General features: G+C 37.3%; 5 protein-coding genes and 1 long non-coding RNA gene across 7 annotated transcripts; 3 read left to right on the top strand and 3 right to left on the bottom strand.

Annotated features, from left to right (window-relative positions):
• Positions 1-1437: 1437 nt before the first annotated feature.
• On the bottom strand, positions 1438-2331 carry LOC117918787. Its single transcript, XR_004651942.1, has 2 exons — positions 2254-2331; positions 1438-1613 (listed from the first exon to the last, which is right to left on the bottom strand). It is a non-coding gene; the product is annotated as an uncharacterized LOC117918787 (long non-coding RNA).
• A 7-nt stretch (positions 2332-2338) lies between these two features.
• LOC117918786 (probable WRKY transcription factor 7) lies at positions 2339-4008 on the top strand. The gene is made up of 3 exons (XM_034835681.1): positions 2339-3147; positions 3259-3384; positions 3565-4008. The coding sequence occupies exons 1-3, from the start codon at positions 2423-2425 to the stop codon at positions 3722-3724; spliced, it is 1011 nt and encodes a 336-aa protein (XP_034691572.1). The 5' UTR covers positions 2339-2422; the 3' UTR covers positions 3725-4008.
• Positions 4009-7047: 3039 nt separating this feature from the next.
• Positions 7048-10421, top strand: LOC117918433 (tRNA-dihydrouridine(16/17) synthase [NAD(P)(+)]-like). The gene is made up of 3 exons (XM_034835092.1): positions 7048-7603; positions 8098-8204; positions 9245-10421. Exons 1-3 carry the CDS (start codon positions 7166-7168, stop codon positions 9978-9980), a joined length of 1281 nt encoding a protein of 426 aa, XP_034690983.1. The 5' UTR covers positions 7048-7165; the 3' UTR covers positions 9981-10421.
• An 882-nt stretch (positions 10422-11303) lies between these two features.
• LOC117918434 (probable 2-oxoglutarate-dependent dioxygenase At3g50210) lies at positions 11304-16251 on the bottom strand. 2 transcript variants are annotated; one of them, XM_034835093.1, is made up of 12 exons: positions 16121-16251; positions 15914-16029; positions 15699-15817; positions 15515-15578; positions 14332-14399; positions 13449-13507; positions 13184-13349; positions 13046-13065; positions 12926-12972; positions 11900-11980; positions 11727-11816; positions 11304-11637 (listed from the first exon to the last, which is right to left on the bottom strand). In XM_034835093.1, exons 1-12 carry the CDS (start codon positions 16152-16154, stop codon positions 11512-11514), a joined length of 990 nt encoding a protein of 329 aa, XP_034690984.1. In that variant the 5' UTR covers positions 16155-16251; the 3' UTR covers positions 11304-11511. The 2 variants fall into 2 exon arrangements, with proteins under 2 accessions (XP_034690984.1, XP_034690985.1); XM_034835094.1 differs by having other exon boundaries at positions 15914-16034; positions 16121-16220.
• Positions 16252-17102: 851 nt separating this feature from the next.
• On the bottom strand, positions 17103-18551 carry LOC117917713 (protein IRX15-LIKE). The gene is made up of 2 exons (XM_034834078.1): positions 18469-18551; positions 17103-18341 (listed from the first exon to the last, which is right to left on the bottom strand). Exon 2 carries the CDS (start codon positions 18269-18271, stop codon positions 17339-17341), a length of 933 nt encoding a protein of 310 aa, XP_034689969.1. The 5' UTR covers positions 18272-18341; positions 18469-18551; the 3' UTR covers positions 17103-17338.
• Positions 18552-21277: 2726 nt separating this feature from the next.
• LOC117919061 (probable inactive receptor kinase At5g67200) lies at positions 21278-24727 on the top strand. The gene is made up of 2 exons (XM_034836102.1): positions 21278-22884; positions 24026-24727. Exons 1-2 carry the CDS (start codon positions 21438-21440, stop codon positions 24592-24594), a joined length of 2016 nt encoding a protein of 671 aa, XP_034691993.1. The 5' UTR covers positions 21278-21437; the 3' UTR covers positions 24595-24727.
• The last annotated feature ends 34 nt before the right edge of the window (positions 24728-24761 follow it).

The following is a 24761-nucleotide window of genomic DNA, read 5'->3' as shown; positions in this document are numbered from 1 at the left end:
CAATCTTGTAAAATTTGTGGGCTTTAATAAGAATTGTTAAATGATTTTTGAAAATAATTAAGATATTGTTTCAAATAACAAGTTGCTATTAAATTTCTTTAATTATAAAAAAAAAATAGAAATAGTTTTGAAACGGTAATATTTTAAAATTAATATTATTTTTTCAAAATCTTATAAAAAGGAGAAAGTGATGATCAATTATGAATTGTGTGATTAAGAAGGGTTTGATTATTGCATAGAATTATATATTTCTAGGTACAATATTGAAAAATATATAATCAATAAAGTGTAACATGTGCAAATACACTAAAAATTTAGCAACCTCAAAATTTCTTTCTCATATGTATAGTCGACACACTTTCCACGTGTCATTCCTTCATCGATTCAATTTGCAACCAATATATATTCTTACTAAATCCAAGCAACTTTGTGTCCATGCTAACACATTCATTTCGTGTTGCTTTCAACACTTGGAGTTCCTACTATAATCTATATAAATGTTCATGTTATCAAGTGTATGATATTGTTGTGTCCATTTTACTTGTAATATTTGAAGGTTTTATTTACATCTTTAGTTACAATAAGGATATTCAAATCCTGAACTAGCGACGTCCCTCCTAAGCAATGTGAAAGTTTGACTATTGGGTTGAAGTCTAATGTTAATATAACTTAGAAAAAAAATGTAGAGGTACTAAATATATCTACTATAAAAAGTTGCCTTTTAAAGCAAAATATCAACTCCGCCACTGTTTATATTGCCTAAATATAAAGGTTAGTAGGTAAAAATTATGTATCTTTGCATTTTTGGGCAAGAAAAGTTACTAAAATTCAAATAATATTTATGTATTTAAATGCTATACGATTACCAAAGAACATTTAGATAGAAGAAATATTATAATTAATAAGTTGCTTAGACGAAGAAAAACACCAATGCGAGTCAATATTCAAAGTGTGGTGCACTACCATGAATAGATGGTGGTGTGATGGTTTGTCTCCAACTTCCCTAAAATACATGACGGAAAAATTTAAAATAGAATTTAGAAGAGAGTCGAGATCCCCAATTCAATCACAATTATTAACGTTAATCCTTTTCTTTTTTGTCAATTATCTCTACCAAAGAGTATTTAGATAAAATGAATATTATAATTTATAAATTGTTTGGACGAAGAAAAACACTAATGTGAGTCAATATTCAAAGTGTGGTGCACCACCGTGAATAGATGGTGGTGTGATGGTTTTTCTCCATTTTTCCCAAAATAAACGATGGAAAATTTTGAAATAGAATTTAGAAGAGAGTTGGGGTCCCCAATTCCTTCACAATTAATAACATTAATCCATTTCTTTTTCTTCGATTTTCTCTACCAAAAGTATTTAGATAAAAGGAATATTATAATTTATAAGTTGCTCGGAGGAAGAAAAAACATTAGTACGAGTCAATTTTCAAAGTGTGGTGCGCTACCTTGAATAGATGGTGTGATGGGTTTGTCACCAACTCCCCCAAAACACACGATGGAAAAATTGAATTAGAAATTTAGAAGAGAGTCGGGATCCCCAGTTCCTTCACAATTATTAATGCTAATCCCTTTCTCTTTCTCCAATTCTCTCCGTCGTGTCTACAAAAATCAAAAGGTGAACAGCAGTATAAATAATAAATAAATAAAAGTAGAAAGAGGGTAAGGGTGAGTGGTCTGCTGATGAATAGAAAGGAAAACAAGGAGACATTGTTATGGAAGTTTGAAACTCAGAAGCTAAAGTCAACTCCACCACTGTATCATTTCCCCAACAACCAAACTTTCCATTTCATTCTTGTTTTCATAAGGAAAGGGCTAATGCCTTATTTCCCGTCATAGAAATTAAGGCCATCATCCTACAATATTTTTAAAAATAGTAATTAAAATTAAAAATGAAATTCTATTTTTGATTTAGTTTCTATTAAAAGTTTTCAATTATTCTTTTTAATAATATATATGTTTTCAAATTGGAATGGAGAATTTAGGAGGAAGAGGGGAGAGGGAATAAAGAGTAAAATCCAGTGGTGAAAGTTTTAGGATGGTAGCACCGTAGCAGGTGGGGATGGAATCAGACGGCTAGGGCTGATGCTTTGACCTGATCTAAAGACTAGTTCAACATGGATGGGCCCACAGTAGGAAGAGGAGGTCAATGTACAGACATATGCGTTTTACTAGAGAGCACAGTAGTCGAGGGGCTTTGATTAAAAGAAATATTATTGTTTTAGTTGGCTTGCATTCGTACCTACATTTGACAGAGGGTGTTACAGTGACGGGTCAGTGACGGGGTGGACCAATGGGAGTGCCTCGCCGATCGCATCGCTTTGACCACTGACTCCTTTATCAACGTTACTCTTCTCGTCCTCTTTTACACTCTTCTTTTTCTCTCCTCCCTGTTTGATGGTGGCCAAGACATGGCTGTGGAGCTGATGATGGGTTACAGAAACGATGGTTTTGCCGCCAAAATGGAGGAGAACGCTGTGCAGGAAGCCGCTGCTGGGCTGGAAAGCGTCGAGAAGCTGATAAGGTTGCTGTCTCATGGTCAACAGCAACAGTCTCAGCAGCAGCCGCAGCAGCAGCTGGGTCGATCGTCTGGGGAAATGGAGATGGATTGCAGGGCCGTGGCGGATGTCGCCGTTTCCAAGTTCAAGAAGGTGATTTCTCTTCTGGGTCGGACCAGAACCGGTCACGCTCGGTTCAGGAGGGCTCCTTTGTCCTCTCCTCCCAACCAAAGCGAGGAATCACAGGGCGGTGGGTCTAGGGTTTATTGTCCTGTTCCGATCCAGCAGGTCCCTCCGGTTCCGATCCAAAATCAACACCAACCCCACAACGATCCTCCCGTGGTTTTCGCGAGGAATGGTGTGATCGATCGTAAAGATTCGACGACCACCATCAATTTCTCATACTCTTCGGCGATTTCCGGTGCGAATTCCTTTATGTCGTCGCTGACTGGCGATACTGATAGCAAGCAACCCTCATCGTCGTCGGCTTTTCAGATTACGAATCTGTCTCAGGTTTCGTCGGTGGGAAGGCCGCCGCTGTCTTCTTCGTCCATGAAAAGGAAGTGCAGTTCGTCGGACAATCCCGGCTCCGGCAAGTGCGGTGGGTCCTCTGGCCGGTGCCATTGTTCGAAGAGAAGGTGTGTATTTCTTTCTTTCTTTCCTTTATATTAAGTGGTATGATCTGAATCTGCTTGCGTTCTGTAATTATGCTTTGAGTTTTGAATTTATCATGCTCCTCAATGATGCAGAAAGATGAAATTGAAGAGGGTGGTTAGAGTTCCGGCAATAAGCATGAAAATGGCCGATATTCCACCAGATGATTTCTCTTGGAGGAAGTACGGACAGAAACCAATAAAAGGATCTCCACATCCAAGGTATTTAGCTCTCTCTTCAATTTTTATTTTCAAAATTGAATCATGTGTTCCTAAAATGGTGTCCGAAACTGTCATGGGTCCTTCATTGTTACAGCTAGTTAATTGAGGAAAGTCAGAGAATCGTCCTTTGAGTGTAATAATATGGACTTTTCTAATATGGTTTACCTGCGTTCATGACAGGGGCTACTACAAGTGCAGTAGCGTGAGAGGTTGCCCAGCACGCAAACATGTAGAGAGAGCTCTGGACGACCCAAAGATGCTGATTGTCACCTACGAAGGCGAGCACAACCACTCTCTCTCCGTCGCAGAAGCCGCTGGTCTCATCCTAGAATCTTCTTAGTTCAAGAAAATGGTAGAGCAACAGGAGTAGAATAGCAGCTCAATCAAAGAGATTAGGGGTTAGTTTATGGTTCCCTGTAAAAAAGTACGGGATCAACTCCATGCTCTCCCTGTAAAACGCTGCGTTTCCATTTAGAATCAAAATCCAAAAAGAAAAAAAGAAAAAAAAAAAAAGAAAAGGAGAGAGAGAAGGAAATGGTGGAGTTGGTGTTGGGTTTCTACTCTCTTTCCCCTTTTAATTATTTTGCTTTTTTCAATCCTTTGGTTCTTTGTCTTTGGATGCCTATCCTCACTTACTTTTTTTCCTTTTTCTTTTGGTTTGTTTTGATGGTGGCTTTAAGCCTCTAAATGTAAGAAACAAGTAAAAAGGGGAGGAAGGAAGGAAGGGAGGAGACCGAGTCAAAGAAATTAAAAGAAGAAATGGTCCAACATGTCGTGTTAAGTACGGTTGACCCAGAGAAAAGGGGCAGTGCGAAAGAGAAAGAGAGGTTGGCAGTTGAGTCGGCTGATTAGTGGCGGTGAAGGAGGTGGGTGGTGGTGGTGTGGTAAGAGGCGTTTAATGCATTAATAGCTTTGGGGTTTTTATTGACTGAAAGAGGAGAGATGGTTGGTCTGGACTCTGGAATCCCTGTTTGTAATGAGAAATCAAAATAGGAAAGTCAAAATATGTGGGTGAGTGATAGATAAGTTGTGCCCCCTCACGTGGGTCCTCACTTTGTTTTTGCCTTTGCTTAACGTCAACCCTCCTCTGCCACATTGGTCCCCTTGCCCCATCAATCACTCTCACCCATCCGTCTCCATTCAACTTCAATTAAATAAACACGAAACTTCTTCATCTTTTCCATCAAAAATGCTCTCCTACATTATTCCTTTCCCATCTATCTATTTAATCAACATTTTGCGCAACCCCTTTTGGTTTTTTCCAATCAATTTTTGCGGGCCTGGGGGGTTTTTGTGGTTTCAATATGCCGCGGGGTCCGATGCAGCACGCCCGTTTCAAAGTAATGTGAACTGCGCCAGTCTACTTTGTTGAATTTTCACTTTCACCTTTTGCTTTTGTTTTTCTCTCAGTTACTATACACATCTTGGGATTCTTCGTCTTTTATATAAACAAATAAAGCTTCATTGTTTGAATTTGTTATTTTAACTTAAATTTTATTCAAATAAAATAAATAATAAAGTGAAAACGTTGCCAAAATATTCGAAGCATGTTTGAACTTTAGACCATCAAAACCAAACAGGGAATTGACAGAAGGTCAGTAGCTGTTGTGAGTTTGTCTTGTTGTGCAACTCGTAACGATCCAAAAGTGAGAAGGGAAATGGAAGCTTAGTTCACAAAGCGGGCGTATATGATACATTATGAATCATATATAATAATGAAGTAGGTAATGATGTGTTCGGTTTCATTCCATTTGAAAGCGTCATTGAAATGATCGGAAAGGAGGAAGATGAGCTGTAAATTAATTGACCATTGGAACCGAGTCAATGTTCACATTTGTGGCTTGCGGCTTCTAAATCAAGTTTTGGGCCAACGGAGAAAAATAAAATAAAATAAAATTTAACGACTCTGCGACCGTAGGTATAAGATGGTCCTTTTACTATCACTAAGAGTAATATCGTTATTTTTTTTTTTAAAATTTAAGTTGAAGTCTCGATTATTGATTGGGGTTTTAGTTAAAAAATAAATATTCATTTACCCCGTGAAATATCAATTAATAATTACAATTTCATTTTTTAATTGAAACCTAACTTCATTTTTACGGGAAGATGATGTTGCACTCACCTCATGAAAAAGAGACTACATTGAATATAATTTTAAAAGGGACTTAAAACAAATTTATTTATTTATTTATCAAACTGACTATTTTGACCCAAAATTCTCCTAGATGCGTTGAAGCTCAGTTTGACGACCCTATTAAGAGTATTTTTGAAAATGCTTTCAAAAAACATTTTTGATATAGAAAGTTTTAAAGAAAAATTAGATGTATTAGACAAAAAATTTTTAAAAGAAATTTAAAAAATATTTAATAAATGTTTGTTTCAAAATTATTTTTAGAAGACACTTTCATAAAACGTACTTCAAATAGAAATACTTTCCATATTGTTTTTTAAAAATACTTCAAAAGGACATAGTTTGATGCCCCTTTTGCTTTGAAGCCTAACCACGTTTATTATTCTTAGGGAATGTCTTTTGAACACAAATGAAAGATTTGTAAAAGAAGCCAAAAAAAATCTTATTGAGCAGCATGTGAACAACATGGTAGTGGTGTCACCAGGTTCAGATATCATCTCTGTTATTTTTAGGTTTGTCTTTGATTAAGATAGAGTATGCAAATTACAATTCATGTCCCAAAAATTCCCATCATATTTTCTTTCCATATGAAATCAGAACATATCCAAAGCTTTGAGCTTTGATGTTATTCTCTTGTCTCCTTTTACATCATAGAGGAAAACAAATGGTCTCATCCAACTATTCATAATAAACTAATATTTAATTACTTAAAAACATTAATAAAATTTCATATTTAATAATTTAAGATGATTTCTAATTAAATATTAAAATATAATATTTAATGACAAAATAATTTTAAATAAAATAATAAAATTAATATTTAATGGTTTAAAATAATTTTTAACAAAGCTATGATTAATTTAAAAGTTGTTACTAATCCTTGATTTAAGTATTAAGTTATTTCTTCAAGTGGTTTTTTTAACTATTACATAAATTTATTTACATTTATTTATATTAAGTGTGGGAAATATTTGGGATTGAGAAAAAATTTATTTATTTTGACTTACTTAATAATATTAAATTCTATTTATAAAATTTGTTATTTTTTTTTTGGAGAGATTTTAGATGGTAAGGGTTTGTTGGGTACCTATTTTTTAAAATAGTTTATATTATGAGAATAAAAAAAATTAGAAAAACACATTTCATAATAAAAAAAATTATTTTTTGTTTTATGTTTTTAAGAACATAAAACACAACATTTTCAAAAATATCTTTTATTTGTTTTAAAAAATAATTATGGAAACATAAAAAATGATTAAAATAATAGATTAGACATAAAAATTATTTTTAAAATATATTTGGAAATATTAAAAATATTTTAAAATTTTAAATAGATTTTTATTTTATAAAATATTGAATAACAGTTTTTAAAAATAATTTTCAAAAACTGTTTTTGAAAACAGTTAGCATGTGCTAGGTTTTAAGTAATGAAATTTGGAGAAAAAGTGTGTCTGCACAGAAGTGAAATTATTATTATTTTTAATGCTGTTAATTGTTAAAATAAAAAAAAATCCCGCAACACATCCTAAACAGCGAACAATTGAAGCAGGATAGCAATACCAGCGAGAGCAGCAAAGCAAAGCTTCGGCTGGTGGCGGCGACGGGGGCGACGGCGGCGATGGATTCCGCTGCTCATCCCATCGTCCGCTCATGAAACTCAATTCCTGGCCGTTTTCCCCCTTGTTCACCTCTCTCAAGCATCTCTCACGTTCCGTATATACCATGGCCTCTTCTATATCTGAAACCCTAACCCTAACCCTAACTCTGCCCGCGGGTTCGCCACAGGACTCGAACTTGGATGATCACATCTGCTCCGAACAACAAGAACATCAAGAATGCCAATCTTCTTCGGCTGATTGGCCGAGTCTATGCCTGAGCGGAGAGTCGCGTATTGAGCGAGCATGGGCGCATTGGAAGAAGCTTGGTCAACCCAAATTGATTGTTGCTCCCATGGTTGACAATTCGGAGCTCCCTTTTCGGATGCTCTGTCGCAAGTACGGCGCCCAAGCTGCGTATACGCCAATGCTCCACTCTCGCATCTTCTCTGAAAACGAAAAGTATCGATCTCAGGAATTCACCACCTGCAAGGTATTCGGAAATTTTCAGTTGCTTTGAAGTGTATTTATGGTTTGTTAAGCTAAGGTTGTTTCTGTTTCCAGCTTTATGATTTTTTTCTCCAGAAAACCCATTGGGGCAGTCCATCTCTTTGTTGTGTGGATGTCCAATATGAGTGCCAAGCTTATGCTAGTTTGATACGAAACGATAAACTGGACACCAAATTAAAGTTTGTTAATGTCAATTTGTTGCATGAATGATTAATACTATGCAATTGATGTGGAATTAGAGTCCAATCTGAAAGAAATTCCATATAATGCCTGGGTGCGTGACTTGATATCCCGAGGAATGATAGATAATTGCCTTGTGCCATCAGAGATGTAAAATACTTTCTTGGTTGATATCGGTAATGGGACTTTCATAAGTTTCATTTTGTGCTTCCTTAATCCTATTCTGTAATGTAGTTGGAATATTTGTTTTTTTGTGTACTAACCTTCAATGTCTGCTACATGTGGGAGTAATTGTAGGAGGATCGCCCACTATTTGTCCAATTCTGTGCTAATGATCCGGACACTTTACTGGAAGCAGCTCAGAGAGTGGAACCTTATTGTGACTATGTTGACATTAATTTGGGGTACCATCTCTTTATCGATCACCTCTGTCCTAAATTTCCTGAATGTTTGTATCTTTTACTCAGTGGTGCTACGGTATACACAAAGCTAGGTGTCTACATCTTAGTTGTAGTTTATATATTCTTATATGCTTTTAATCATTTGGATCAATCCTTGTTTGCTGGGCCCCTGGTGGGTCTAATTATACAACGATCAAAAAAAGGATCCAGACCCCTTGACAGTTCGAAGTCATCTGTTCACAGAATGACATGGGCAGTTGGGGTCTGTTAGTTATGAACTAAATATAATTTAATAATGAAATTTTCTGATTGGTAGATGAAAGAAGTTCCTTATTGCTAGTTGCCACGACCAGGATCAATAGATTGCGTTTAGATGAAGTTCTGGCACATGAATACTTTTGCTAGACATCAAGTTCAGTGTTGCCTTACTGACTCCAACATATAGGTTTAGAGATAACAAAAGTATTATAGGCAGTTTTCATGATTTCTGCAAATTCATCGTCTATCCATTTTAACTTGGTTCAAATGAGGAAGCCATCTGCATTAAGCTCTGTTCAAATTATTGCTGGAAACATTTTCAGTAACAATATTCTAAGTACTGCTTGTTATTTGACTTACTGATGTGGTGGCTAATATTTATATCATGTATTGAATAGTTGGTGTCAGTTGATTTTTTATAATGTGGTTTTAGAAGTTGTTACACCTCTCCTGACAAATTAACTCTGTTTTTGTGCTGGTAACAAGCATTATGTTTCTACAATTTGTAGAAGCCTAGGTCATAGGGACTACCTGCTGTAGAAAACTTAAGTTTTCTCATGTCCTATAGACATGGAGTTGTTGTCAAATTTTTTTGCTAGGAAATTAATAATATTATGCATAGTGCCTAATCAAAAGTAGGCGCATCAAAGGACATAGGGAGTATACTAAGATATTGAGTTGTTGTCAATTGTCTTTCACAAGTGACATAACTTCTGTAGTGATATTTGACTATGTTATTTCAATAGGTTAATTTGTTTAAAATAATCAGTATGCTTTATGTTCAGATGTCCTCAGCGTATTGCTCGGCGAGGGAACTATGGAGCTTTCCTAATGGATAACCTTCCTCTTGTCAAATCCTTGGTGGAAAAGTTGGCTCTCAACCTGCATGTCCCTGTGTCATGCAAAATCCGAGTGTTCCCAAATTTACAGGATACAATCAACTATGCTAGGATGCTTGAAGATGCTGGTTGCTCTCTTTTAGCTGTCCATGGCCGGACAAGAGATGAGAAGGATGGGAAGAAATTCCGGGCAGACTGGAATGCTATTAAGGCTGTGAAAAATGCTGTCAGCATTCCAGTCCTTGCTAATGGGGACATAAGGCACATGGATGATGTTCAGAGATGTTTGGAAGAGACGGGTGCTGATGGGGTGCTTTCTGCTGAGTCTCTCCTTGAGAATCCAGCTCTCTTTGCTGGATTCCAGACTGCTGAATGGGCTCTGGGTGGTGAAGAAGGCAATAAAGATGGAGAACTAGACCAGGCAAATTTACTGGTTGAGTATTTGAAGCTTTGTGAGAAATACCCTGTGCCTTGGAGAATGATCCGTTCTCATGTGCACAAGTTGTTGGGAGAGTGGTTCAGGATTCAACCACAAGTAAGAGATGATCTAAATTCACAGTCTAAACTCACTTTTGAATTTCTTTATAATATGGTGGATCAGCTCAGGGAGCTGGGTGTAAGGATTCCGCTGTATACAAAGGATACTCCTGCAGGAAGGACCTCAAATGGGATTGCAACTTGAATTCTAGTCAAGGTGGACGGGCAAGGTTGCAGGTCTCTACAATTTGAATGCATGACAAAATCAGAGCCAGCAAGCAGTCCATGGATACCCATATGACCTGGTTTATCATTTATTTTTTAACATTAGAAATTCATCAGCATGCCAATTTTTGGTGCAAGTATGGCCAACTCATAAGTCATAACAGTAGGAGAGAAGCCTTATTTTTCTAAAATTTCTTCTAGTATTTTAATAGTTTGATAGCTAAAGTCATCCTAGTTGTATGACCTTTTTATGGAGATGGGTAGACCCCCACGCAGATGTATTAATTTTCAAGTGACTCTTTTTATCCATAGGCTCTGAGCAGGAAAGACTTTGTGTTCAAGGCATGGAATGGAATGCCAATTAAATGTGCAATTGTTGTCATGATTTTTTTGGGAATAAAATGCTTATCTATTTGGATAACTTGGATATTTTGGTCAGGTTGATGGATATAAAGATGGGGAATAACTGCTAATGCTGGGCATGATGACATGAGCTACTTCTACTGAACTGAGGGTCAAACTCCTAACCTACTGGATCATAAACTAAAGTATAGGCTACTCTCAGTCATTTTAGTTCTTTTGGAGTCGCTTTAAGAATCAGGGACTGTTGGCTGTCCCCTGTACCACATGAGATCATTTCACTTACGGTTTCCTCATCATTGCTGAAATGAGTGCTCTTGTAGTGGAGCTTATTTTTAAGCTATAAATTCATTTTTTTACTTGTGGTCTTAAAGGTGAAGATCATGAAGTTGGATTTCTTTTTCAGCCAATTTTCATTTTTTTTTCTTTTGGTTTTTGGGGTATTATTTATTGTCTTGTTTCCTGTTCCACCACCTCACACCTTCTCCACCTCCACCCGTGCATGTTCGCAACCAATCCAAGGACAATAATAGAGTTCTGCCCTATCTTACAAACAGGGTCCATCATCTTTCTGTGTCTGGACCTATGCAATTTCTCTTTAAGAAATCTTATCCCAAAACACAACTGAATCTGTGGAGTTTGATGCATTGTATGTCCCAACCCTCAACTACCCAGACCCCACATCCATGTGCAACCTCAGATTTTCTGTTATGAGTTAAGCCACTGGAGGGTTTTTCTCAGTTTCAGTGATGGAAACTACTCAATCCTTTGTTTTTTTCCTTTCGGCCTAACAATGGACCTTATTTGGTTTCACTCTTGACAGATGCGGTATCTTTGGCAGTCATTTGGATCCATCCGCTCCCGCTGGTCAAGTTGGCATCTTATTTATATATGTGATTACATGTCAAAAATCAAAATAGCCCGAATTGAAGAACGATAAAAATAAGCAGAACAAATTTCAACTAAGAAGACATTTTTTTGTAATAACAAGCACAGATGGAAGGAATGTTGAAACGATAAATAACATCTCTGACATAACCTAACAAAGCCTTAGTTTTCCAACTTTCCATATAAACCTCCTCAGGTCGATACAACTTGAGGTATTATTAGCAACCTTGTACAACAAAATGAGAAGGATAAAATTTCAGTTCCTAACCAAAATTTGTTAGAACTTTGTTAACCAAATGCTCTCCATAAACGGCTCTTTCAAATTTCATAGTTCCATCAGTCCTCTGTTTACAAATATCCAGGGGTTCTATTGCAGCATCAAAGTTTGGCTGTCATGCAGCAGAGACAACCATCAAGGACCCCTCTCACATCAAGGAAAAGGGAAGAAAGGAGAAAGATTGGGGCAAGAGAGACCAACCTCATAAAAGAAAGCTACACAGACCCGATATTTTGGAGAGTTGTTGATAACTTGATGCAGGGTTGATTCATACAAACCATTGGACAAAATCTGCAGTACCTCCAGGTTTCAAGAGAATGATGATCTACATGATGTGGAAAAAATAATGGAAATTTTGATGTTAAGTTGCATACCTTTAACATATCTCCAATGTTGCAGACAAATGTGCCTGGGATGGGAACAGCCCATATCCACTCACCTGATACGTTTCTCACCTTCATCATTTATGAGAATTAGTAGTTGCAGACTTAAAACTTCAAACAGGGAGAACTTAAAACTTCTAACAAATGACTTGCACCCCAAAAAAAATGGGATTAAATTCCCATAATACTTTCTCGAATTTGCCTTTGGCTTGGTATCAAATTCAAAAGTGGGTTTTGGAAGAATGAACAAACAGAGGAGACTTGTTACAGGTTAATGCTTTGAAAAATTGAAGACAGCAAATTTAATTCTATAAAATTCTGTGTCTTCTCATTCAATCTTTTGAAACTAAATGGTCTTAGAGACCCTTATGACGTTATAGCTTTCATAACATCATTGTGACTATCAGGAATTTCAGAATGAAAAAAATACCACTTTAGACAGGGAACTGCCAAAATAAATGAACATTAGCAACATCCTCCAGAATACAAATTATTAACTCAAGCTGTGGAGAGTGACAGATAGAAACCCCATTATGGTCTATTTGCATCCCTAAAAGCACTCACACAAGTCTGATGAAGACTAGTTTTGAAGGTATCAATAACATAAAGGTTCTGCTCAAAAGGAACATCCAGAGTGGTCAAGCAATCAACATTCACACCATAAACTGCTTTGTTTGCTGCAAGTAATAAAGACTCAAGGATTGAAGAACACAGACATTAACAAGAGAAACAATGGGGTCATGGTGAAATGAAGATGTCCCAATTTTTTTTCCATCATGATGAAAAGAAATCCAAATCAAATATGTGGTATGGCATTTAAACCAATTCCAGGCAACAAAGTTTTTCTGGGGTTCTTCAGAGTTTTGTGTTGTATACATACATACATACATACATGCACACACACACACAATACAATGGAACTGATTCTGTTGTAACAGTGTTTTTTTTTTTGGCTTTTTGAGTAGGTAACAGTAGAATCTTAAAGGGGCTCAAGGAAAAAGATGTGATTGAATGTACCTGAAGTGCTGGTATATCATCATCCTGATTAACCAATGTCAACAAACCTGTTATGCAACACTGTAATCAGATTACTACCCAGACCAAGTAGATTGTTCATCAACAGGCTAAAAACTTTACCATAGTCAGTATGAGCCCCACTGTATTCATTCAAACAGATGACATGGACCAAAGAAAAAAAAAAAAGAAGACTTGCATTAGACCCTGGAGAACTCTGAAAGAACTGCAAGCATTAAACAGGCAGCATTTTTGCATTACCATCCAATGCCGTTTTCTGGCATGTCTTTGCCATTTGCATTGTGTACACCTGGGTAACCAATTAGACGCATCACCCAAAATGGATCTCCTGCTCTTTCACCTTCAAGTTCATCAGCCGAGCCACCCAATGCCAGAGCAATTCCCCGCAAAATTTTTCTAGAAAGATCTGTGAATAATTAGAATAAAGAACCATAAATGATTCTACAAGTAGAGTGCATAATATGGCATAAGATTTAAGAGAGTAATCTCCCTCTAGGATACATGCCTGTGCAAAGGCGGACATACTCCTCCATCCGTTGTTTAAAGTTTGAAGGATTGGCTGGCCTACACAAATTCACATAAAAGAAATTCAACAATAACCAATAACTTCAAGAAAAATCCAACATTAAGTCACTAGACTGTATTTTTAGGTTAAGATGCTTGAAAATCTTAAGTTCCATTGTATTTCTCAACAAAAAACCAAGAACTTCAGAAGTCCAATGCGATTCATGCAAAAGACTTGAGCTTAAGGATTTTTTTTTTCCTTCTTTTTTTCGAAATGATAAAAGAAAATTTTATATTCTAATTTGAACCGTGGAGTTACATTATGGTGTTGCTACAACCCTACAATATATTAGCCACCACTGCTTTAATTTATTTTATTTATTTATTTATTTTTTTTTTGTGGCTTCAAGTTGATTTAAGCTACATAATATTTGATTATTAGTTCCACCAGTTGACTGGTTAGTCCTTGATTTCAGAAAGGGGTTAATCATCTGAAGTAAGCACCAATAGAAACTAGTAAATATTTTCTATTTTGAAGTTTTTACTTAATGTAAAAGTTGATTAAATGTGAAAATTTTCAGCCTTTTAATGATATGATTTATTGCAGTTACTTGCTTCAGGGAAAAAAAAACCCTAAACTAGTCAAAGTTTTGTCCAGAAAGATTTCCCAGCATCACCAGAAGGATCCATTTTCCATTCACATATATGCTTATCCTTATTTCCATTCCAATTTGTTTCGGTCAGTCCATTATCAAAAGGGATCCATTTTCTTTTAGAGATAACCTTGTCCTCTTCTTGGTCCCAATTTCTTTCCCTAAATGAGACCATGTCTAGAAATTTAAAACCCTTTTTTTAAGTAGCCACAGAAACTCTGAATCATGTACCATTCATTAGATCCTTCCATAGGTTGGCCAACAGCTCCATACATCCCTGGCTTCATTTCTCTATAGCACTGTTAAAGAACACATTAATGAAAAGAGGATAAAAGAAGATAACCCTTGTTTATCGCATCATGTCTCATAATTCAGCAAATAAGTATGAAAAATAACATCAAAGCACATAATATGGATTCAAACCCAGGTTGTGTGGCATTTGTTCATTGTTTCAAACTACTCCATATATACAAGAAATTCACTAGTTATCATGGTTTAGAGTAACTCTTGATACATATTTAACAAGGATAGCACGACAGAATTAGTGACAACCATCCACAAAATACTCTTGCCAAATGAAAAGCTTCTCCAAAATGTGGAATAAAGTAAAGAGTCTTAAAAGGTGTTTGGTAAATCAAATTAATGGCTTAATATAACTCAATAACTTAATTTAAGTTATTAAGTAGATTAAACATATTTGGTAAAATAACTTAATGTCATAACTTAAAGTAAAAAATAAATTGAAGTAATAAGTCAAAGAGGGTGTTTGGTAAAACTTAATATCAAAGGTTAATAACTTAAAAATGACTTTAAGTCCTATTATACTTAAGTTATTAAATTATTTCAAGTCATTAAGTTGATTTATTGAAGTCATTTTTAACTTTATGGTGTAATATTAAATTACTTTATCAAACATACTTAACATGTTTAATAACTTAAATTAAGTCATTAAGTCATTAAAATGACTTACCAACTAAATAACTTATTTTGAATCTCAAATCTCTTTTACCATATTTACCCATATCTCATGAGAGCCTCTTTTACATCCATAACTCCACATCCAACATCATTTTTTATATCAAATATTTTAGTAAATATTTATTAAAATTAGTAAGAATAAATATGTCAATTTGATAGTGTAGAAAAAATTTTAAGTTAGCTGTACCAAACAACCTAAGCACTTAAAATATCAAGTAATAAGTTTCAAGTCAATAAAGTGACAATAATTGAACTTAAAATAAACTTAATTCATGAAACAATTAAGTATCAAGTTTTCCCAAACACCCTGATCCAAACAGAAAATATCATGTGGCAAATGCCCTAACTACAAAATTTTCATCTACAAGGTAACAAGGGCCTAATAAGGAGCTATCGGAAAGAGTTCCATGAAAACAAAGTAAAGTGAAAGACTCACATCGATTGCTTCATGCATATCAGGTGTGCCCTTGGTCACATTTTCTCCAAGTCTCTGATATCCTCTGCATTTGAGTAGAAAATTCTCTTTAGTCCTCAGTTCATATTCCAAAACGTTAGCACCATTCTCAAATAATACAATTTCTAAAAGAGTCGTATCCTATCAAAGAACCATATGAAAATACCTGTACCCAGTTTCTGGAGTCATCTTGATCTTGAGTTTTTCTTCATAAGGAAGTTCAAAAAACTTGCGAATCAATTCTTTAACTTCTTTGAGAAGTGAATCTGGAATACCATGCCCCTTCTACTCAACCAAAAAAACCCACGACAACAACAACTCATAATCTAGTCACATGTCTACATACCCATCACTGTAAGGATATGAAAAATTGGAAAGTACCACATAGAAGAATCCGGATTCTCTACAGGCTTGGTCTAATTGTCTGACAACTGAGGACACACCTGGGTCTTGCGCCATTTCGGGATCATCGGACTTTGCCAAAAGAGGAGCAACATCTGCACTAAGAATTGGTTGAAACGTAAGCCAATATAGTTCAATTTCCGAAAAATATGAATTAGGGCTTTGGGTTTTGAATCAGAAACTTACCGATTATGGGTATGGATTTGAAGTCAGTGGCCATGGCGGTGACGCTGGCACTCCACTAATCGGTGGGTGATTTTCCTTCTGACACAATCACGCAACTTCCTGTTCAAATACTTGTAAAAACTAAACACTGAACCAAGTACGAGTCTGGAAGAGAGGGTGTTCCTCTCATTTCGTTAAGGTCAAGCCGTTTGGGCTTGATTAATGGGCCTTTCCATTCCGGCCCAATCTGGGTTTTTCTTTCTTATTTTTTGAAATTTGGACCGGACCAAGGCCCATAATGTGAATTTCCGATGACTTTGGTACAGACAAAAAAATAAAAAATAAAAAAATAAAAAAAATCCTATTTTTAAAAATTAAATTATCTCCACAAATTTCAAAATATTTTGAAGTTGATACAATTGAAAATGACTCAAATAATTGATTTTCAAATGCCTTTCCCAATTGCTTCAAATCGGGAAGACACTTAAGGGACCAACTATAGAATAATTATGAAGGAATCAAATTAAAGCAAAATCATGAATTTATAAGTTGCCATTCAAGTTTTCCATCGACTTCTCATTCTTCTTATTTTCAACTCCATTGTTTTCTCATATTCATTTTCTTCTTATTTTTTATCATATAAAACTGTCAATGTGATATTTATTTTTTAACTGAATAGAAAAAATCGAAATATTTGATTTTTTATTTAATAAAAATTAATTTATTAATATCAATTGATATAATTAAATTGAATTTATTGATAACACGTTTACTTTAATTATGTTGATTGATATTAATGTGTTATTTTTAGTTGAATAGAAAAATATTTGTTTGCCTTATATTTCAGGAAAATTTTAAAATCCTGTGATTGGATATTCATTTGAAATTGAGTAGCCTATGATCATTTTATATGTGAACGGCTCCCCGTTGTCCACAAGCATACCACAAACAAATGAACTCTGAAAAGAAACAAAAAGGAAAATTGGAATGAAGCAATTCAAAATTATACAATCCAGATAATGAAATCAGATTTTCATTCCTTCTCAATTGAAACTTACAGTTCAGTGAAACCAAATCCCATCATCATTGCCCCAAAAAGTTATTTTTTACATACCCCATCCTAGAAAAATGACTATAAATATCCAGATTTTCATTTACCTTTCGATCATACCACTGAAATATATCCATGGGGACTATTCACGATTACGATAATGGCGACAATGTTCAGGACGATAAGCCTTATGATGACGACGACGAGGATGATGATGAGGATGAAGTGCTGTTGCGGCAGAATTGGAAGACATTCTCCTCCATTCTTTCCACAACAAAATGCCCGAGCCAGTCCTGGGACTCCACCAAGTTCTCTTTGCATAAGAACTCCTTGCTGGAAACTCTTTCCACCTTTCTGTTGAAGTCATGGACGAAGACATGGGTCTTGGGGCTTCCGCCCTTTTTGCTCCTCGCCAGCACGCCGGCTGTGAATATCGGCGACATCCTTCCGGGGGCTTCCGGCCAGTACTCGCGTGGCCCATCAATCAGTATCACATCCCAGTCCAATTCGTAGGCATGGTTAGGGAGGTCGTTGAGGCCAAGCTTGCAGTCTGAGAAGAGGAGGTTCTGCACTGGTCTGCACTCATTTCTAATTGTTTCTTTCACATAGACAATGAGGTCATTCATTTCGCTGATTTTCGTAGTGTACTGCACGTCATATGCTTCAATCCCAGGGTGTTTCTCTTCCACATATGCTGCGTAGTATCGGTTTTCGTCGATAAAGACTGTTCGTCCATTGTGGTTGAGAGCTTTCCAGAGAAGGGTCTCGAGGGTGAGGCCGAACACGAGGAAGTTACAAGGAGGGGAGCACTTCCGGAGGACGTCGGAGATCATTTTCAGCTCCGCGTTGGACATGTGGCCACTGGTGTTGTAGTTGGAGGCGTAGTGCACTAGGGCATCCACAACAGGCTTGGCCAATAGAGGGTTAGCGGATTTAGGAGCGGCGGAAGCAGCGGCAGCTACGGTGGTGGGAATGGAGTCTCTGGTGTAGATGAGTGTGAGAAGGAAAGCGAGTGTAAAGAAGGAAATGAAGGCAAGCAGCCATAGACGATTGGAGCTTCCTTGTTTTTGGATGTAGGGATGGAGGAGAATGAGCTTTGTGTTGCCATTACCGTTCTTCATCTTTCTGGAAGAGAGCAGTGAAAGAGCTCTCTTGCCGATCTGATGCTGAAGACCTCGAATCCTGACACAACTGAAAGAAACCAAGATGGGGGTTTAATTTAAAGCACCCAAACCTCAAAAGCAAGAAATATGTTTGAAGCAATGGAGAAATGGCAGAAAATGAACGTGATTTTAATTTTAAATAATCGGGATCTCACCAACAAGATTGTGAAATCTTCCCCACTTTCTATGAGTTGAATTACCAAAACACAGTGTGATTGGGCATTCAGACTCTCTTCTCAATCATAATAATATCAAGCAGGTCAATGCTGATGGAGGAGATGGGGCCAGAATACGAGGAGTGGTTGGACTGGGGCTGGTGAAGAAAAGTTTGCTGGTGAAGTTGCAGCGACCCAGTAACTAAATACAAGCCACGAGTCGCTTTTCCTTCTTCATTTCATCTTTATTTCTCACGTAACCTCCATTAAAATATTATCATGAACATTTTACAAGCAAGGTTGAAGCTTTGAAGGAGACAAATCACCTGCTACTATGCCAATTTGAAAAACAATGGAAAACATGGTCCAACCTTGCATGGAATATATATTATTTAAAAAAATCAATGTCCACTACAGATAGAAATTAGTTAGATGATAATGTTAATTAATTATGCCTTATATTAAGTTATACTTCTATTTGAAATTTTGTTGGAAAGTGTTTACATCAGGTGGGTGCTAAGTAATTAGGGTTCGTACACTTTTGGTGGGCGATGAAAGGGCCATTATTTGTCAACTCTAATGAAGTTCTAAATAAAAATGTCTTATGATTTCATTGATGATCCTGAAAGCAACCTAATGGTTTTAGTAACACCTTCTGCACATGCTGCCAAAGCAACACTGAGGTGAAACCCATAAATTAATACTTTCATTTCCATTTCAATCATTGGCTAATTGTGCAGGTAAGGATAAGTATATGGGATCATCACTGGGGGTGGGTTATTAGTATTGATCATAGTTAATCTAATGATACATAATTCAGAAAAATAGGCTTATTTATAATTTTATTATAACTGACTTGGAGCCAAGGTAATTAAAATTTGAAATGGATTAAGGCTAGAGCCCTAGACCACATGCAGGCATGTTGGCATGTTCTGGATATGGTTGGTCCCTGCAGGGTCCCGGTAGCTAGACATGAGATGCTGTTGGCCATTCCACAAAATTTTCTGTGAAAAAAAAAAATATATATTTATTGCTTTGGATTTGTCCTTGCCTTGGTGCACTCAACCTCCTTCATCATTTGCCATGGAAAATCACAGTGGCATATTCTCAATGGTCGAGAAAGTGGTGCATATACCAACTTTAATTTCCCTTCGAAGTTGTGGAGAAAAGAGAAGGCACTGGCTATATCTATCTATCTATCTATATATATAGCCATTGAGCAATGGTTTGGGATAAGGATGGTTCATAAGAAAAAGTGGAAAAGGAGTAGAAAGATGTGAGCTTTTCAGAAAGATGGGAAGATGCCATTTGTTTCCCATCCTGGGTAAATAAGCACAAAGATGGGAAAATGCCATCTGGGATTAACAACCATGGGATATCCTTGTGCCACAGTACAGATCTAGATCACCCATTCACCAACTCAAATTAAGGCTATCAAATTCACAGTAGCAGTCCTATGAGAATAGTTTTCAAAAGCCTTGGAGGATCTAAGATTCTTTTGCCAGTTTCTTGCTCCATATATATACACTCACATATAACATACATGCATGTGGCTGTGAGCTTGAGGTGGTCCTTTACACTTTACAGCTCCACCACCCCCAAGTGATCTGTTTCTTTTGAATATTTCCTTCGTCTTTACCTGACAATATTCACATGCAGCCGAAATGGGGTTTCAAAAGGAGGCCAATAGAGAACTTGAAAATGGAGAGAGTTTAAACTAAAATATTTGAAAATAGAAGGAAAAACAGTATAAAGGTGAACTGTCCTATCGAAATACGCAGATGAAGGTGAGTGGGAAACATGCTAGGGTCCCATGGAGCAAAAGTGCCGTTAGCTCCATTGAAGATCATCCACAAAGCTTCAGCATGATCAGTGGCAAACCCTAGTCCAGGTTTTTCTACATGGTTCAGCTTTTCTAATGCCTTTCCAATGCAGCTTTTTGGAGGACTAGCTGCTTAACTAAACACAGTACATGCAGGCGTTTTTGTGCTTGGGAAAGACTGTCAGATATTTTTGTGATTTTTGGTAAAGTTAGGGAGATGAATAGTGGAGGTGGGGCAGTTCTTTTCTTTGTCTACGGGAGGATAATCATTGCAGGAATGAACATTTTCGTGGATTCTACAATTTTGGGTCGTGGTGTAGTGTTAACTCACATCAATGATCATAAATGAATACACTGCTGTTAACAACTTTTCTTTAATTTGTAGTCTCTGGAAAACTTTCTCACCTTCCATTGTTTACACATGTAATGAAGGAAAAGATGATATCTCTCTTTTGGAAATGGTATTAGATAATAATTTTCTATTATTTTTGTGAATAAAATTTTGTTGAAAACTTAAACGTACAAAAATAAAATAAATTTGTGTAATGCAAAACTTTTAAAATATTTTTAATATTTTTAATTATTATATGAAATAATTTATCAAAAATAATTAAAAACATTATACTAAAAAAATAAAATATTTTCACAATAAAAAATTAACCATTTGCATATTTGTTATAAAATCTGTTTGATAATTATTTTTTAAAATAATTCTAAAAAATCATTTTTAAAAATTAATTTTTAATATTTTATAAAAAAAATCTATTTATAAATCTAAAATATTTTTAATCTATTTTTAATATTTTAAAATTAATTTTTATAAACTTGCATATGTACATTTGGGAGGTCAACAAAAAAATTTAAATATTGGTTTTATTAAAAATAATTATTTTTAAAAGTGGTAAAAAGGGGAAAATTGGAGAATGCGAAAAGGGTTTTTCATATTTGAATAATGATAATTTCTATTCTCCCCGTGATTCACTCGGTCTGAGTCTGACCCAAACGCGAAGGGAAAGCCAGCTGCTCCGCAACACTCACTCTTCCACAGTCCCACTCGCCGACACTGCTCTCTGTCGCACACACCCCAGAGAGAGAGAGAGAGAGAGGAGAATGAAAGCCAAACCCTTCTTCACCATCTTCATTAGCAATGCCTACTGCTAGCAACTCCCTTCGACTCTTCTCTTTCCTCCTCCTTTCTCTTCTCTTCTCCTTCGCCCTTGCCGCCGCCGCTGCTACTGCTGCACCGTCGGTGAGCTCTCCGCTGCCAAGCGACGCCGTTTCGCTTCTGTCTTTCAAGGCCAAGGCGGACTTGGATAACAAGCTTCTGTACACGCTGAATGAGCGCTTTGACTACTGTCAGTGGCGGGGCGTGAAGTGTGTGCAAGGCAGGGTTGTGCGTTTCGACACCCAAGGGTTTGGTCTCAGAGGCTACTTCGCTCCCAACACCTTGACTCGTCTTGATCAGCTCCGAGTTCTGAGCCTCCATAATAACTCGCTCTCCGGACCCATTCCTAACCTGGCCGCACTCGTCAACCTCAAGTCGCTGTTTTTGGACCACAACTCCTTTTCTGGGTATTTCCCGCCGTCTATTCTCTCCCTTCACCGGCTTCGTATTCTTGATCTTTCTCACAACAATCTAACCGGTTTAATCCCGGTGGAATTGTCTGGGTTGGACCGGCTCAGCTCTCTCCGACTTGAATGGAACCAGTTCAACGGGACAGTTCCTCCGTTGAACCAGTCCTCGCTTCTAATCTTCAATGTCTCCGGCAACAACCTCACCGGGCCAATACCGGTAACCCCTACTCTCTCCCGCTTCGGGGTTTCTTCGTTTTCATGGAATCCTAATCTATGCGGTGAGATTATAAACAAGCAGTGCAGGTCATCTTCCCCATTTTTCGAGTCCCCCGGTGCCCGTGCCGGTGCCGCTCCGTCACCGACACCACTCTGGCAGAGCACACAGGCGCAAGGGGTTGTTCTATCGACTCCATCTTCAAAGAAACACGTAGGAACCCCCTTAATTCTAGGGTTTGTAATAGGGATGGGAGTTCTTGTTGTGTCCCTTGTTTGCCTGTTTGCGTTGGTATGCAAACACAGTAGAAAAACCCCAAAATCAAATCCAATGCCGGAACCAAAAGCAGAACCAGAACCAGAACCAGAGCCAGTAATGGCGGCTTTAGACATGTGCAATACGAATACAGCTGAAATGCGCCAACAAGAAAACGAAATGGAGGGCGAGGCAAAGAGGGTTCAACAAGTAGTTGGGAAAAGTGGGAACTTGGTGTTCTGCGTAGGTGAACCACAGTTGTATAACCTGGACCAGCTAATGAGGGCTTCAGCAGAAATGCTTGGGCGGGGTTCAATAGGAACTACATATAAAGCCGTGTTGGATAATCAATTGATCGTTTCAGTGAAGAGGCTTGATGCAAGCAAGACAGCCATTACAAGCGGTGAAGTGTTTGAGCGGCACATGGAGTCTGTGGGAGGGCTTCGCCACCCAAATTTGGTTCCAATTAGAGCGTATTTTCAGGCCAAGGAGGAAAGGCTTGTCATCTATGATTATCAACCGAATGGGAGTCTCTTCTCTCTCATTCACGGTGAGCTTTCCGTTGTTCTCAATCCTCCTAGTTCAAAGAATTATGGCATTGCACTTGAATCTAATTGATATTTTTATCAATTCTTTTCTCCTATGAAGGTTGCATAACTTTTGATCAAATGGGGTTTAAGAAAATGTAGTTGAAAAGATAAGAGTGACGGTAGCTTAGTGATGGGCATTGGGTTCTCAGCCTAGACAATCAAGGAGTTGAGCACGAATCAACTACAGGGTATGAGCTCAGTGGGTGCCCCAATCACTAGTAAACTCACTTTGTGTCTCCGTGAAAAATCTCTGAGCACTCATTGAGGGTCATGGTTCTGTAATCTTCTTCATGCTCACTCCTTTTAGGATTCGACTGTTTGAATTGAAAATTAACATTGGGGAAAAGGATGGGGTGGGTCTCCTCTTTCTTTTTATGCTTTCTTTAGGCGTTTTTTTTTTTGAAGGATCTCACGCCTTTGGAAACTATTGAGCCATTGATTGAGATTGTAGGGTAAAAGTCAGCAAATTAATGATGTTTATTTTTTGATCAGTCTACTCAGTGGGACCTATCATGGTGTGGATCGTGATTCTTTTTTCTTGTGGTCCTGATGCAGTGACGAGAATGATACATGCATCAAATATTAAAAGTCGCAATTGGAAGCCACTTTTGTAACATCTTCTGTATTGTATTGCATGATGGATGTCCTTGAAGAAACCAAGTCTTTGATGCTTGTGTCGTGCATTTCCCTTGTCAATTTTCTTCGTTCTGAAACATTGCAAGAACATTATCCAAACTTCACATGTTGATTGTCTTCTGTTAGGCTGTGTTTAGTGTTTGTGGAAATGATGGTGAAAAAACCCTTATAGCATAAGAAATTGGTTTCATAGCAACAAAATTTTGACTACTTGAGCGTGATGGATATGCATACATAATTAAATTTCAGATGCCTCTTTTCGATAACAAAGATTTGGCTTTCCTCATTGAGTCCTTTTTTCCAAATTCTTGATCAAGATGAGGCTCCCAACAGCAGTATTGATTTCTTTCCTGAGTTCATGTCCTTGTAAACCAATTGGAATTTGAATGCTTTCCATGTTTTCCACTTCTCTAAAATCTGATTGTATTTTTGATTCATTGCTGATAAGATTGCAAATGTGGATAGGTTCAAGATCAACAAGGGCAAAGCCTCTCCACTGGACATCATGCTTAAAGATAGCAGAGGATGTGGCTCAGGGGCTTGCATACATCCACCAAGCATCAAAGCTCGTGCATGGAAACCTAAAGTCCTCCAATGTTCTCCTCGGGGCTGAATTTGAGGCCTGCATCACAGACTACTGCCTTGCCGCTCTTGCAGACCTCCCTGCTAATGAGAATCCTGACTCTGCAGGGTATAGAGCCCCTGAGACACGGAAGTCCAGCCGCCGAGCCACTGCCAAGTCTGATGTTTATGCATTTGGCGTTCTCTTATTAGAGCTTCTGTCCGGGAAACCTCCATCCCAGCATCCATTCCTTGCGCCTATGGACATGTCAGGTTGGGTGAGAGCAATGAGGGATGATGATGGTGGTGAAGATAACCGGCTGGCACTGCTTGTTGAGGTTGCAAGTGTTTGTAGCTTGACTTCGCCTGAGCAGAGGCCGGCAATGTGGCAAGTGTCGAAGATGATACAGGAGATAAAAAACAGTATAATGGTAGAGGATAATTCTGGAGGTGCTTCTTTTGGATTTTCATAGCTTTGATTTGCATTTACTGATGGAAAGAAGATATGCAGCAGGGTAAGAGGCAGTGTCAACTGTACATGTTGAACAAGTTTTTTAATATCATGGGGCCTAAGATTGAGGATTTTACTTAAATCCATTTACATGATGCTCCTTCCTTCCCTTTTCTTTTGAGTTCCCGA

Source organism: Vitis riparia, chromosome 7 (assembly GCF_004353265.1).
Source record: "Vitis riparia cultivar Riparia Gloire de Montpellier isolate 1030 chromosome 7, EGFV_Vit.rip_1.0, whole genome shotgun sequence".
Lineage (NCBI taxonomy): Eukaryota > Viridiplantae > Streptophyta > Magnoliopsida > Vitales > Vitaceae > Vitis > Vitis riparia.
This window is presented reverse-complemented; position numbering and strand designations above follow the sequence as displayed.

Coding starts and splice junctions, on each gene's coding strand:
- LOC117919061 (XM_034836102.1), top strand. CDS start 21,438: ATGCCTACTGCTAGCAACTCCCTTCGACTCTTCTCTTTCCTCCTCCTT. Junction 22,885..24,025: donor TCTCTTCTCTCTCATTCACG/GTGAGCTTTCCG, acceptor AAATGTGGATAG/GTTCAAGATCAACAAGGGCA.
- LOC117918786 (XM_034835681.1), top strand. CDS start 2,423: ATGGCTGTGGAGCTGATGATGGGTTACAGAAACGATGGTTTTGCCGCC. Junction 3,148..3,258: donor TGCCATTGTTCGAAGAGAAG/GTGTGTATTTCT, acceptor TCAATGATGCAG/AAAGATGAAATTGAAGAGGG. Junction 3,385..3,564: donor AAAGGATCTCCACATCCAAG/GTATTTAGCTCT, acceptor CGTTCATGACAG/GGGCTACTACAAGTGCAGTA.
- LOC117917713 (XM_034834078.1), bottom strand. CDS start 18,271: ATGAAGAACGGTAATGGCAACACAAAGCTCATTCTCCTCCATCCCTAC.
- LOC117918434 (XM_034835093.1), bottom strand. CDS start 16,154: ATGGCCACTGACTTCAAATCCATACCCATAATCG. Junction 16,030..16,120: donor CAAATCCATACCCATAATCG/GTAAGTTTCTGA, acceptor TTCTTAGTGCAG/ATGTTGCTCCTCTTTTGGCA. Junction 13,508..14,331: donor ATGGAAGGATCTAATGAATG/GTACATGATTCA, acceptor GAATTTGTGTAG/GCCAGCCAATCCTTCAAACT.
- LOC117918433 (XM_034835092.1), top strand. CDS start 7,166: ATGAAACTCAATTCCTGGCCGTTTTCCCCCTTGTTCACCTCTCTCAAG. Junction 7,604..8,097: donor AGGAATTCACCACCTGCAAG/GTATTCGGAAAT, acceptor GAGTAATTGTAG/GAGGATCGCCCACTATTTGT. Junction 8,205..9,244: donor TATGTTGACATTAATTTGGG/GTACCATCTCTT, acceptor CTTTATGTTCAG/ATGTCCTCAGCGTATTGCTC.